This window comes from Coregonus clupeaformis, chromosome 10 (assembly GCF_020615455.1).
Source record: "Coregonus clupeaformis isolate EN_2021a chromosome 10, ASM2061545v1, whole genome shotgun sequence".
Lineage (NCBI taxonomy): Eukaryota > Metazoa > Chordata > Actinopteri > Salmoniformes > Salmonidae > Coregonus > Coregonus clupeaformis.
In genome coordinates, this window is record NC_059201.1 from 38,342,600 (window position 1) to 38,358,290 (window position 15,691).

The 15,691-nt window shown below is 42.0% G+C and overlaps 1 protein-coding gene across 1 annotated transcript; it reads right to left on the reverse strand.

Moving 5' to 3' along the window:
- Window positions 1-10,089: 10,089 nt before the first annotated feature.
- On the reverse strand, window positions 10,090-13,145 carry LOC121575999 (progonadoliberin-2). Its single transcript, XM_041889299.1, has 4 exons — window positions 12,980-13,145; window positions 11,242-11,387; window positions 10,973-11,056; window positions 10,090-10,378 (listed from the first exon to the last, which is right to left on the reverse strand). The coding sequence occupies exons 2-4, from the start codon at window positions 11,377-11,379 to the stop codon at window positions 10,340-10,342; spliced, it is 261 nt and encodes an 86-aa protein (XP_041745233.1). The 5' UTR covers window positions 11,380-11,387; window positions 12,980-13,145; the 3' UTR covers window positions 10,090-10,339.
- Window positions 13,146-15,691: the final 2,546 nt, after the last annotated feature.

Here is a 15,691-nt window from a genome sequence, read left to right on the forward strand (position 1 = left end):
CTAACCTCCCCTGTAATTGGTAATTGTGAGAGGTTAGCATGTCTTGGGGGTATGATCTTTGACCCTCTGTAACTTTGTCACTCATCATTATTCACAATTCATTCAGGATTATCTGTAATCATGGTAGCATCCACATTAATGTAGAAGTGTTCAGAAACATATTATATTCTTATTTACAATAACATTAACATCAAAATGACAAATACATTATTTACCATTCATTTATTTTGTGCACAAAATCATCTGAAACACAACCAAAACTAATTGCAAATGCATCCAACAAGTGTGTAGAGTCACAAGCTTGATGTAGTCATTGCATGCTAGGATTATGGGACCAAATACTAAACCTTTGACTAATTTATTTAAAAGAATCTTTAGGGGTGTCAATAATTTTTACCTCGACCTTTTTGAGAAAAAAAATATATTACTTGTTAAACAAAATCTCTTTCTCTGAGCAATTATATTAGTAATTTCTTTAGCATACAATATAGCTCAGTATTTAAATTATTTATTTTATACAGTCATTATTGCTCATCTTTATCAAGGATGTCAAAAATATCTGTCACGATCGTTGACTGAAGACACGGACCAAGGCGCAGCGTGATAAGCGTACATTTTATTTAGTACACAACACGAACAATACAAAACAAACCTTACGGAACAAGATCCCACAAAGACTAGTGCAAAACAGGCTGCCTAAATATGGTCCCCAATGGCTCCGGAGTGGAGCAGCTGACCGGTGCCGGACCAGGCACCGGTGGAACAGGCACGGGCCGTGCCGGACTGGACACACGCACCACTGGCTTGGTGCGGGGAGCAGGAACGGGCCGGACCGGGCTGACGACGCGCACCACTGGCTTGGTGCGGGGAGCAGGAACGGGCCGGGCTGACGACGCGCACCACTGGCTTGGTGCGGGGAGCAGGAACGGGCCGGACCGGGCTGACGACGCGCACCACTGGCTTGGTGCGGGGAGCAGGAACGGGCCGGACCGGGCTGACGACGCGCACCACTGCCTTGGTGCGGGGAGCAGGAACGGGCCGGACCGGGCTGGCGACGCGCACCACTGGCTTGGTACATGGGGCAGGAACAGGCCGGACCGGGCTGGCGACGCGCACCACAGTCTTGGTGCGAGGGACAGGAACAGGCCGGATCGGGCTGGCGACGCGCACCACTGGCTTGGTGCGGGGAGCAGGAACAGGCCGGGCTGGACTGGGAACACGCACCATTGGCTTGGTGCGGGGAGCCGGAACGGGCCGGGCCGGACTGGAGGTCTGGAGCGGAGAGCTGACACAACCCGTCCTGGCTGAATGCCTATTTCCGCACAATATGTGTGAGGCATCAGCACAGGACGTACAGGGCTGTGCACTCGTACTGGCGCTACAGCACGTGGCACTGGCGCAGGATATACGGGACCGAGGAGGGGTCCTGGAGGCCACGAGCGTTGAGCCGGCACACCCCGTCCTGGCTGCATGCCCACCTTAGCACGACACGTGCGTGGTGCTAGCACAGGACAGGCGTACAGGCATTCACCTTTGCCCATGGCCCTCTGCCCGCGAATATCTCCTCCCAAGACCACCATTTGCCCACCTGCGACATCGCCATCTTCTCCTCCTGGGCACGCTGCTTGGTCCTCTTATGGTGGGATCTTCTGTCACGATCGTTGACTGAAGACACGGACCAAGGCGCAGCGTGATAAGCGTACATTTTATTTAGTACACAACACAAACAAAACAACAAACGATACGTGAAGTCCTAGGTTAATACAAAACAAACCTTACGGAACAAGATCCCACAAAGACTAGTGCAAAACAGGCTGCCTAAATATGGTCCCCAATCAGAGACAACGAGCTACAGCTGCCTCTGATTGGGAACCACCCCGGCCAACATAGATCAAAAAGATCTAGAACGAAAACATAGAAAAACTAAACATAGAAAAATCCACACCCTGGCTCAACATTTAAGAGTCCCCAGAGCCAGGGCGTGACAATATCAGACCCAACTCTACATTGGATTTGAAACAAGTCATTAACCAGTACTGTTTTCATCTAATCTAACTTCAACTTAAATACATTAAGATTCAATCAACCATGGACGAATGATAGTATACCTAGCTTTACGTTGAAATTATGGTGTCCTTTGGGCAAATAATATATGTCAATGTAGCCTACATAAACCCAACCTTACTCCGAATTTACTTTCACATAAGAAAAGTTAGAGAAGTTACTTTAAACTATTCAATGTTATTTAGGTAGTCTACACAAATGAGTATGGAAGCTGTTCAACATCTAAATGTGTTGGCATGATAGCTCAGCTGAAATGTACACAGTTTGTTTCCAAAGCTAAACAGGGTACATATATAAATATATATAAAAATATAAAGTTAACTGCCAAAAATAATGGAAAGACTTGAGTAAATGTGGGATACAATGTATATTGAAAGCAGGTGCTGGTTCCATTGTTAATTAAGCAATTAACATCCCATCATGCTTAGGGTCATGTATAAAAATGCGGGGAAGGCCATTATTTTGGCTACCATGGCTATTCCCAAATAGGATGACAATGCCCCCATCCACAGGGTACGAGTGGTCACTGAATGGTTTGATGTGCATGAAAACAATGTAAACCATATGCTATGGCGATCTCAGTCACCAGATCTCAACCCAATTGAACACTTATGGGAGATTCTGGAGCGGTGCCTGAGACAGCATTTTCCACCACCATCAACAAAACATCAAATTATGGAATTTCTCATGGAAGAATGGTGTCACATCCCTCCAATAGAGTTCCAGACACTTGTAAAATCTATGCCAAGGTGCATTGAAGCTGTTCTGGGTCGTTGTGGCCCAACGCCCTATTAAGACACTATGTTGGTGTTTCAACTATGTTGGCAGTTACCTGTATATTAAATGTAGGATGAAAAATATTTGGGGGGAATTTAACACAATTTCAACGTATTCATAGCTCTGATGATTATGTTGAAATTAGATTGATGTAACAACCTGTTAGTCAGGTTAAGTCAATGTATTTAAGTTGAAGTTTTACCCTAATCTCAATGTTTACAACGTGGTCCTCTGTAGCTCAATTGGTAGGGCATGGCGCTTGTAACTCCAGGGTAGTGGGTTCAATCCCCGGGACCACACATATGTAAAAATGTATGCACACATGACTGTAAGTCGCTTTGGATAAAAGCGTCTGCTAAATGGCATATTATCATTATTATTTTTCCACATTGATTCCACATTGACAAATTACATTGAAACAAATTGGATGTTTCATAGCTAATTAGTTTGTTTTACTTTGTTGATTAGGCTACTCTGTATATCCAATATAAGACTCCACAACTCACCAATTGCGCAGTACGTGCACAGTATGCAACCATTATCCTGTCCTAGCAGGATCTTATCAGCGTCAGGTAGGCTACTATGCTCCAAAAGGGCAAAGATTAGGCTACCACCTGAGACAAACTCAGTGAGAAAGCAGCTGTACTGATGATATCAATGCAAAACAATACAACACAATAAAAGCTTGTTTTTGGTTCTATTTTTGACCCGACTTGTAGAGCTGCTAGGACCGTGGTTAAGTTTGATTGAAATTAGACAGACAAAACTCAATAGCTATTAGTAGATTTCACCTATAACACTCTTCATCTAATCCATTCACCACCAGCTTGTCAAACCTCCTTTACAACCAAAACATGAGCACAAACACTTTAAGGGCTTTTGCTCCAGCCCTTGATGAGCTGAATCAGGTGTATTGGAGCAGGGCTGGGGCCAATGCTTACCCAGCAGCTCTCCAGGAGGAGGGATGGTTGATCCCTGTTCCAAAGGACATTACTGAGTGAACAAAAATGGAAGACAGAGTAACACATACTGTACTTTACAACAACTTGTGAGACAGATTCAGTAAAAATGTATGCACACATGACTGTAAGTCGCTTTGGATAAAAGCGTCTGCTAAATGGCATATTATCATTATTATTACATGCTGCATAGGGGGAGGTATTATGCCATTCAGACTCAGTTCTGCTTAAACACTTGTTTGGAATTCGGACCTACAAAGTGTCTTTAAAGTAGATGTGTTTGATGTCATTGCAACATATGATTTTGGCTGTGAAGAAAGCTCTGTCACTTTAAAATGCGTCTTACAGAACGGAGCAAATGTGCAATAGAGTTGCGTGTCGAGGTTGTCGATAACATAAAGCAGTGACATAGTCCTTGAATGCGCCATTGTTACGCTGTCAGAAGCATGTTATAGCAGACTTAATAAACAGTCTTGGTAGCTGATAAAGTGTATTACATTCACGACACAAACCCTTATTTTACACTAAGCATATGGCTAGCCAGCTAGCATACCTAAACTCCTGCTGTGTAAAGTCAGTTGTCGTACGCTAATGTTGTTGCTGTTGAATTTTTATGATGTCTGGGCTATCCGGGGATTGACAGCTGTAAAACTTGTAACATACTTTTATAAATGTATGTAGTTCTTTCCATGAGCTGTTCTTGTCTATTAATGTTCTGTATAATGTCATGTTTCATGTTTTGTGTGGACCCCAGGAATAGCTGCTGCTTTCGCAACAGCTAATGGGGATCCTAATAAAATACCAAATACCAAAGACGTCTAGCGACATCATCTAGAACAGACAGTTGGTGAACATAATCAAACGAACATGGGAGCTTGTTTATTGCAAATTGTGACACCAAATGGCAGTGGTGGAAAAAGTACCCAATTGTCATCATACTTGAGTAAAAGTAAAGATACCTTAATAGAAAATGACTCAAGTAAAAATTAAAGTCACCCAGTAAAATAAGTGTCTAAAAGTATTTGGTTTTAAATATACTTAAGTATCAAAAGTAAATGTAATTGCTAAAATATACTTAAGTATCAAAAGTAAACATATAAATAATTTCATTTATGGATACTCCAACACTCAGATATCATTTAGGGGCTCCTGAGTGGCGCAGCGGTCTAAGCACTGCATCTCAGTGCTAGTGGTGTTACTACAGACCCTGATTCGGTTCCAGGCTGTATCACAATCCGGACGTGATTGGTAGTCCCATAGGGCGGCGCACAATTGGCCCAGCGTCGTCCGGGTTTGGCCGGGGTAGGCTGTCATAAGAATTTGTAATTAACTGACTTGCCTGGTTAAATAAATAAAATGTTGTAAATCAAGCATGTTTGTTTAGTGAGTCCGCCAGATCATAGGCAGTAGGGATGTTCTCTTGATAAGTGCGTGAATTTGACTATTTTCCTTTCCTGTTAAGCATTGATAATGTAACAATAACTTTTGGGTGTCAGGGAAAATGTATGGAGTAAAAAGTACATTATTTTCTTTAGGAATGTAGTGAAGTAAAAGTAAAAGTAATGCCAAAAAATCAACTTAAGTAGTACTTTAAAGCATTTTTACTTAAGTACTTTACACCACTGAAACATGGAACTGTAACATTTCTTCATGTTAGCCTACTTTGCTTTACATATTTAGGGAAGCACGTGGAACTTGGTTGCTCATGTTCGTGTGCACCAAACTGTCTGCTTTTTATGCCACTAAACGTATTTGCGATGAGTATGTTCCTTGTTCTGCATCACAAGCCTATGATGGACTCATCCCATAGCTTTTCCCTCCTCTGTCCTGGTGTCCACTTTCTCCTTCATTTTCTTCTTGTCTTTCCTGTGTTTGGCTTTGGTCTTCTTGGTCTGCACCCTCTCTTCTGTGTCTTCTTGAATCTCAGCCTGCATATGTGGCCCCAGGCAGCATGCTTATAGGTGCTCCTTCTGAAGCCAAAGTGAGTGGGAGGAGCCTGATAGGACAGGCACCAAAGGGGAGGAGGACAAAAAGCAGCAGCAGGATGCAGAGGAAGAGAGGTGTGAGGAAGAAGAGGATGGGAGGAAGGAATAAGTGCCAAGGTGGTTTTATTCTGGCCTCCAACCTTGCTGAGGTTCGCTCCTCCTCTTCTCCCTCTTCCTCCTCCTTTCCCTCTTCCTCTCCCTAGGTAGCCCCGAAGCTGGTTTTGGGGGTATCCAGCGGGCCTTCTGCACATGGATGTAGTCGGCCAACTCATCTGCGAATGAGTCATACACCTTCTGAGCTTTGCATAGGTCAACAACCTTCTTCTCTCTGTTGGGGCAGAGGGTGAAAGACAAAGGGTTACATAGTTTAACACAGTACAGAGCTGGGAACTTATAATGAACATTATCTGTTTTGGGGAAACAAAAGATAGCAGTCAATCGATCGAACATAGTATGTTCTTCATTCAACTTTATGTGGTTGTTCTCTTGATCTGGTGCTTGTTTCCTTGCATGTGAGCCTGGTACATCTCCACAGAGTCTAGCTTAATGTTACACACTGGACAGGAGTCGGCTCCCCACAACACTCAAACACATACACACATTTTTGAAGGAGAGAGAGCTATTTGAGGGGTTAAAAACATTAGCCCATTTTCTCTGACAATGGCTCCCTTTCCATTCCAGGAATGCTTTCCTTTCCACCCATTTCATTGACTGGCTGATGACCATAGACAGTCAGACAGTGTAGGGCATGGGTATCTTGTGCGGGTCCTCTCCCAGGTCTTTGAGCAGCTGCTGCCGGAAGTGATTTCTCTGGTGCTTGCGGCCAACATAGTGTTGCTGGGCCATGTGGGGGTTGTTGAAGGTGGCGGCACACAGGTGGCAGTGCGTGTTCGGGTCACTCAGGTCCACAGTGTCTGAAGGTGTCCTGGGGTCCCTTCCCCACCTCCTTGCCTGTTCTCTGGTCTGTGCCGGAGGCCTGGAGTGGGTTTGGAATGGGAAACTCAGGGCCACTTTGAAAGAGAGAGTGTCTGATTGGGAAAGAGAGATATGTGGGTTCAGTTTTTAACACTGACTATTACTTAGTATTAGATTACTAGTACTAACCTGTCTATTAGGCAGAGTGAAATAGGCTGTACTAACCTGTTGTCATGGAAATTACAACCAGGGACACCTGAAGTCAATCATAAATGAAACATACTTTATTAACAGCAAGCTGGAGAGGTCACAGTCAAACTTAGATGCATAAAGTACCTGCTTACACAGACAAGTTATTCATTATTCATAATTAATTAATCATTGACATGTGGTTCATGCATGTGACAGACCAATACCTCATGGGGCTTCTTCTCTCCAAGCTGAGACCTTGAAACTGAGCTATCCCTTTCTTTTCAAAACAATGTTCTGGGTGTACTGCCAAATTGCAGATACTGATAGTGAGGATTCCTCCCAGGCACGATCAATCAGTCACTTGCATGAACCCAGTCAAATTGGTTATTAGAAAACACAAATATAAAAAGTTATTTCACACTGTCTATTAGGTAGAGTGATATAGGCTGTACTAACCCGTCAATTAGGCAGAGTGATATAGATCAGGGATGTGACAAATTTATAATTCTTCTTAAAATTAAAGTTGGTTTTCCATTAAAACGATAAGAAAAATGCATAAAATTCCATGTGAATTCACAACACAGCTGTGCTGCTGCCAGCAACGGTTTGGGTCTCATGGTGCGTCCCTTTCAGATGGTTAAGCATTGCACCTGTACTACCTGTATTACTGTACCTCAATTCCACCTCGCAAAGTTAGCATTTCCTTCTCATTGAACTTCTCGAAGTATTGCCATACAGGACTTCACTGCTGTCGCTTGCCTTTCTCTGCCATTTTTCCAACTGTTAACGATGATGACGTAGTGGTGGAGAGTCGACTCCAAAATAATTGATTCCTCGACTGGGATGTTTTCAGCGGCAGGGACTGAGAGACTAGCCCGATCACGTTGTCTGGCGCCAAATTTTCCTAAAGGAAACCCTGAAATGTGCATATTATTTTAGAATATTCGCATGAAAATCTGTTGCCAATTGGATGGAAACCTATAGACACCCTCAAGACTCTGGCAAGTGCGCTAGTCCAGTGTCACTTTGATTATGCCTGCACATCATGGTTCACCAGCAGCCCCAAACATCTAAAGAATAAGCTACAGACTAGGGATGAATATTTTTCCAGTATTTTACAAATGTTCCATCCCGAAAATAATCAATTTTCTCTTGGGTAACCCATTATTTCCCGCCCAAACCAGAAGTGTCATTCTAAAGCATATTAATGTCTGGATTTGATTAGAGCTTTGATCAACATGAACATTCAAGTCTGATGCTACCTGAGTCTGAGCCATGCATTAAATACATTTTATGAGCCCTACATTAAAGATATTTTATGATCCCAAGCCCAAAAAACCTCAAATGATTGTGCCGTTATCCAATATACTATACATTCCGCACAACAGAAAAACGTAAAAGCCAATAGATGTAGCTATGTAAAAAAAATATGGTGACCCCGAAAACCAGAAGGAGATGTGTAAATTAGACGTACATTCAGTCAATATATTACTGTAGCATATGCTGCAGAAAATGTAGGGACCACAATGGAAATAAGTCTTTGACTTTATTGTGTAATCCCGATCACTTTTATTTTTATTTGTCAGTATTATTTTTACTGACAAATAAGATCAATCAATCAATCAATCCAAACTGTACAGAGGCAATTTGATAAATGGAAAGAGACATCTGTTACAAAACACCCAACAGTTGAATGATGTTCAGAGATTGTCAAACCAAGCCTTCGATGGTAGGGAGGGATGTATTTGTCAAGATTAACAGTCAATTTATCGTGGTGTTGAAAACGCAAACCATGTCAGTATGTTTTGTTTATTGGTTGTGTGGTGCATTGCCACAGAAACCTGTTGGTGGAAAATGTGTTCCATATATTTTATATAATTATAACTATGGCATCAAAATGTTGAAAATCTGATTACCCGCTAGGTGATCCGGCTCTGATCGTGAAGTAATGAAACTCCTCTGTGGTGGTCGGTGTACCCTCAACCGTTTGGCACGTAGCCCTGCGTGGCATCCACTGGGCCACAAAAGCAAAGTAGATATCCATGTTTATAAACACAGGGTCGCTACAGTTACTATTATTTGTGGTCGTAAACATTATTTTGAGTTAATTCTATGAGGGGGCAGGGTGCTACATTTATTTTACAGTACAAGGGGAGGGTCATGTGGAAAAATTTAACATGTGATCACAATGTTTAGTTAGGCAGCTAAGTTTTAAATACATTAAGACCCTAAAACAAGCATTTTCATCTCTGCATTTTGTGCATTAGCTAGTTTCTTAACCCAGGCACCAGTTCAAATTGAATAGGAGCTAAATACTTAGGCAATAATTGGCTGCTAACCCATCTAATGTGACAGCAACTGCAGTGGGGGGATTGTGCTAGCAAATTGGCTTCAAAGCAATGGCAGCTATTTAGGGCCTCCCAGTCAAGTGTTTGAGTGGGACCTAGCTAGCTAGCTATTGGAGTAGGTACAAGGCTAAGTGCAAAACAACGTTCAAGTGGGAAAGACACGATTATTTACCGACAGAAAGTGGTACTCTCGGATAGCTGGTTAGCTAAAGTTGACCTTATCATAGGCTACAGTGCCTTATTCGACATTGAACAGTTAGTGAACTAACCTTAGCTCTCTAATTTGAGAACGCCCTTGCCTTGGATAACGACTTTAGCATTGCTACCTAGCTTGTTAGCTACGAACTGTAATTACACATTCTTATTGAACTCACTTTCAATCTGTGAAACATTGGTATTGGTGTTAATGACTGTGTCAGCATCTACAGAACCCACGTTATGAGTAGAAATAATGTTATTTTCAGTATCTGACTCCACTAGCAGCGGAGAACAGATACTTTGCTCTTCCATCTCTGTTCTTATCTGAGCAGCGCATGCGCATTGCGTAGATAAATAAAAAATGTGTTGCAGAATGGTCCTTGCTATCTGGGATCCTTGGGATCCTCGCCTCTTCCTCTCTGCTTTTTGAGATACATCTTATTTACTCTCTGTAAAGTTCGAATTTTGTGTGCTCAACTTCCATATAATAACTGAGAACATTTTACTCTATTGTTTATGCTAGTGTTTACATTTTAATTTTAATTTTCAAATCATGTTTTCAAAAAAGATAACCTTGCTCTCATCATGATATTTATCCTGACCTATACTTTCTTTGAATCAAATCAATTAAAGAGAGGACAATGATGAAGACATTCATAACAAAATAGATACTTTATTACAGGAAATGGCATGTGCATGATGTTACATCTGTAATTGATAGTCTACAGCAGCAAAAAGGGACAGAAAGAGGATGCAAGGGTAAAGAGAAATGCTACATGATTTTGTGGATAAACCGCAAAATTGGACCAAATCACATGAGATTAGAATAGAGGTCATATGAAGGAAACAGACAGAGACAAGGAAGGATTTAAATCAGCCACGGTTGATAGGTTGTCTAAAGTTACTTTCTCTTCTGAAATTCTCTGGCCAGGGAATCCAACTGCAAAGAGAGTAACACGACATGAATTACAGGTACAGTATTATTTTTAGCCTTCATTTATCCCACAAAAAATGGTCTAAACAAGGGAGGAGATGAGTGAGGAAAGTCACACAGGAAACCCACCCATGTAAAATCCTTAAATCCAAAATAATTGTACTCCCGGAACCCAGTTCCCCCAACTATTTCCACCCCTGGATATGCAACATGCTTGTAACACCTGTAGATAAATAATAATACTATGCTCACACACTAGTGGCATTTCATTATTCACCCTGAATGAGTGACTGATTTAGACTTGGGACACCAGGGCTACATTCATCAGGGCACAACATTATGGAAATGTCAGATAGAAATACATGATGCAGAACAAACATGCCTCTGACACAGAATAAGGAATCACATCTGCAATGTTCCACAATGTTTGCCTATTGATCATGGCCCTGGTGAGTGGCTAATCAGTGACCATGTAGAAAAGAACGCGAGAATATTCCGGCCCCTCAGGCTCAGATTTGAGCTATCCCAGGCCTATATGATTGCCACATGATACAGCATCATTACATGAATGTACAACCCCCTTCCCACCCCTGCACTCACAATAATGTTTTTAAGGATGTTCCTTCGCTGGGGTCTCAGGTAGCTGCATTCTCCTGCCTCACAGAGTTTAATCTCCTCTGAAATCTGAGAAGAGAGAGAGAGAGAGAGAGAGAGAGAGAGAGAGAGAGAGAGAGAGAACCGCATGATGGTGACACAAATGGCTACTGTGTGTTACCCAGACAGGTGCTAAACACCTGTCTTGATTCCTGATTAAAAGTGCTGTATGTAATATCCATTTGAGTCATTGAGATTGTAGTACTGTGACCCACCTCAGAGGTGGTAAATGAGTCCAGCTCCCTCTTGCCTCCTGGGTACCAGCCATGGGACCAGTGCTGGGAGGAGGACAGCTGGGCTCCCAGACACAGCAGCAGCCCCAGCATAAACACCAGTCTAGCCACACTGACCATCACTGGAGCTGGGTGGAGAGGGATGGAGAAATGTAAGGAGAGGGAGGGTGTGGGTTAAGAGAGCATACTGTCTGTGCAGTAGGGCATACCTTTCAAAAGGAAAGAAAGGGAGGGATGCGGGCTGGTTATATAATGAATGCCTCAGGAACGAGAGAAAGTGCGAGAGGCTGCTTTAACACAGGCTGCCCAAATCCGTTTTTTTTTTCTCACAAAATTGGTCTTTTGACAAATCAGATCAGCTCTTTTTCCAATAATTGGGCAAACGATCAGAATTAGGCTGCCTGTGTAAACGCAGCCCATGTGGCCTGTCCTACTATTGCTGGTAGTGACATTGGTGTCAGAAGTGTGATGGCGCCTTCTGATCGGCCAGGCTTGCAAATTAGGGTATCCAAATGTTGGTGAAGAGGCACGATTGGACAGGAAAACAGCAACAAGCCTTAAAGTTTAAAATATATGTTTTTCTTGTAATGCAGGATAAATATTTGATACAATCAAATAATATTTATGCAGGGGGGAAAAATCTCCACAAAGTTTGCAGTGGGTTTCAAAGATCAGTTTCTCATAGGCAATTGTTGAGGTAATTTCTTCTCAAGATTCCACTTACCAAGGCAGGATTGAAAATAAAGAACATGTTCACTGCGTAATCTTCATTGTAAAACAATTTATTTTTATTTTTATTATTCATAGACAGCATCAAACCCAAAGCAAATTCTATAATCCTCTCCAAGATCTCACTTCTGTCGTAGTAAATATATATAATGTTATAGCTTGGTCTGACTAAAATCTTGTGCATGACCCATCTTGTGTTGGGCCTTTGTATTTAATACAATACACAAGAGACTTCTATCTTGTCGGCCTTATCAGCAGGTGGCTATGGACAACACCCACGCCATAGGTCTCTCAGTTCTCCCAACTCACGACTTCTTGCTCTGAGGACATACACACACACACCCCCACACACACACACACATATACACACACACACACACACACACACACACACATCATCATTGTTAAACATACACACACATACACACACACACACACACACACACACACACACACATACACACACGCACACACACACACACATCATCATTGTTAAACATACACACACATACACACACACACACACACACACACACACACACACACACACACATACACACACGCACACACACACACACACACACATCATCATTGTTAAGCACACACACACACAAAAAACCCCTTCTCTTAGGCTGAACATCTGAAGACAGAGAACCCGACTCAGAGCCAATGCAATGGAGGTGACCTCGACCAACTCATCAGGACCAATCAGAAGATCAGAACTACTAGAATCAACCTACTTTATTTTATTGTATAAAATGTCAGCACACAATGTTTAGGGGCTCTCTCTCAGATATCTCCCTACGAGATTGACGAACGGGTCCGTGCACGCTATTCTCAGATATCTTTACCTCTGAATAAACTGCCTTATATTATACAATTATCCACCTTGTCCAAAAGTCTCTACTTGGTCTCCGTTCTCCAGTAAACTTGTTTTATCAACACTTCATAGCCATTAATACCCAAGAGCAGAAATCATAGCAATCCTTACCTTAGACCCTTAGTCTGATAATCACTGTGGTATGGAATCGGTTATCACTGTTGATGTCCGCCAGGTACGTCTGTGTGCCCGCTGTTCACTTCTGCCTATTATTAACCTGTTGGTATACAGAAACTCAGTGGCACATTACTTTTCCTGAGGCGACGATGAGTGTTGTAGAGAGCTGGCCTCTGATGATATCTCTGAAGCCTCCTCTTCCTCCTCAATTTATGTCCCCACCTCAAATGCTTCCCCCACGTCACCTCGCCCTGCCCATCGCTGAACACTTTGCTCCTTCCCCTCCCAGAGGTCAGCTGAGCGGTGTATAGGGATGCGGGGTGTGCGTAAGATCCGCTCAATTCCAATTATCATCTCCAAACAGTCCTAACCTCCCTTGGGATGTTCGTCCTCTATCTAATACCCCATTTCACTGTCCCTCCCTGCCCCCTTCCACCAAAATCAACACATTTAGTGACGTAGGGTGAGTATTGGTTAAGTGGGACACCTGGCAAAGTGGAACACTTAAGCTTTGTAATGGATATCTTTACATGTGTACAATAACAGTTCAATGGGTATGACGTCATCATTGTGGGCGCGGCATCCCGTGTAATGACACGTGTCTCAAGAGCCATAATGGTAAGTAAAATGACATAGGGTTCTGAGGTAAATAATGTTAAGGGTATAAAAAACTAAGAAAGGATATTCAGTGTCTCATTACAACATATGTTGTAATGGGATGTAATTGTAAATCAAAATGACTGTAAATGGCTTTCTTACTACTCTCCCCTTTTTAGAATATTGACATTTTGACAGTGTCCCAGTATGCCAATCGCCTACTCTCAAACTGGGACACCCTCTTACTCTCAAACTGGGACACCCTCTTACTGTCAAACTGGGACACTCCTCTAGGCCATTTCAATGCAGAAAAATTATATCTAAACTAATCTAATGAAATACATGTTTTCTTAACAGAAATCCATTTTCTAAATAAGATCAAATGTTCCATTTCATTTTCCTCAAATCTGCTATCAGCTAGCCTGCTAGAAAAAGCTAGCATAACTGCATTTTACTTAGAAAAAATTACCTCACCAACATAAAAAATCTTAGCTAGCTACTGTATATTCATAACAATACAGGTATATTTTGCTGTATTTGACTCTGGTGACAATAAAAGTCATTGAAATTGTTGTGGGATAAGGTCTTTATGGTTTCATTCTACAAAATGTCCATTAGAGTGTAGTGTTTAGAATGTTGAGCTGATAGGCCTAGATTAAGTTCTTTATTTTATTTTATAGGCTATACAATTACATATAGGCTACATCATATAATTATAATCAAGTATGATGACAATAATAATAATACATTATCATTTTTAATGTTCCACAAAAATACATAAAGAATGTTTTAATACATTTAATTTGTATGAATAATTGAAGTTTATCATTTAAATATTGAAATTACTCATATACTCACTAATGTATCCTTCTTTACAATAAATAATTAAGTGTCTCACTTTACCAATCAATGTGTCCCAATTTGACAGTACCGACATACAAATGGTGGTCTCAGCACAATGTGTGTTTGAAGAAGAGTCATCCATCCTGTTTAACATTTATTTATTTGCTCTTTTGTATAGTGTAGTAGAGTTCTTAAGATATTTAGAATTGTATCATGTCGGGGGTTAAGATAATGGGATGATTCTTTAAGGTGTCCTGGAAAATGTCTCACTTTACCGATACTCACCCTATGTACAGTGGGGAGAACAAGTATTTGATAACCTGCAAAATCTGCAGTGTTTCCTACTTACAAAGCATGTAGAGGTCTGTAATTTTTATCATAGGTACACTTCAACTGTGAGAGATGGAATCTAAAACAAAAATCCAGAAAATCACATTGTATGATTTTAAGTAATTAATTTGCATTTTATTGCATGACATAAGTATTTGATCACCTACCAACCAGTAAGAATTCCAGCTCTCACAGACCTGTTAGTTTTTCTTTAAGAAGCCCTCCTGTTCTCCACTCATTACCTGTATTAACTGCACCTGTTTGAACTCGTTACCTGTATAAAAGACACCTGTCCACACACTCAATCAAACAGACTCCAACCTCTCCACAATGGCCAAGACCAGAGAGCTGTGTAAGGACATCAGGGATACAATTGTAGACCTGCACAAGGCTGGGATGGGCTACAGGATAATAGGCAAGCAGCTTGGTGAGAAGGCAACAACTGTTGGTGCAATTATTAGAAAATGGAAGAAGTTCAAGATGACGGTCAATCACCCTCGGTCTGGGGCTCCATGCAAGATCTCACCTCGTGGGGCATCAATGATCATGAGGAAGGTGAGGGATCAGCCCAGAACTACACGGCAGGACCTGGTCAATGACCTGAAGAGAGCTGGGACCACAGTCTCAAAGAAAACCATTAGTAACACACTACGCCGTCATGGATTAAAATCCTGCAGCACACGCAAGGTCCCCCTGCTCAAGCCAGCGCATGTCCAGGCCCATCTGAAGTTTGCCAATGACCATCTGGATGATCCAGAGGAGGAATGGGAGAAGGTCATGTGGTCTGATGAGACAAAAATAGAGCTTTTTGGTCTAAACTCCACTCGCCGTGTTTGGAGGAAGAAGAAGGATGAGTACAACCCCAAGAACACCATCCCAACCGTGAAGCATGGAGGTGGAAACATCATTCTTTGGGGATGCTTTTCTGCAAAGGGG

What these genes read in the sequence shown, in the direction of transcription:
- LOC121575999 (XM_041889299.1), bottom strand. Translation starts at nt 11,379, where the DNA reads ATGGTCAGTGTGGCTAGACTGGTGTTTATGCTGGGGCTGCTGCTGTGT. An exon ending in ACTCATTTACCACCTCTGAG is followed by an intron (nt 11,057 to 11,241) that starts GTGGGTCACAGT and finishes CTCTCTTCTCAG; the next exon opens with ATTTCAGAGGAGATTAAACT. An exon ending in ACATCCTTAAAAACATTATT is followed by an intron (nt 10,379 to 10,972) that starts GTGAGTGCAGGG and finishes CTCTCTTTGCAG; the next exon opens with TTGGATTCCCTGGCCAGAGA.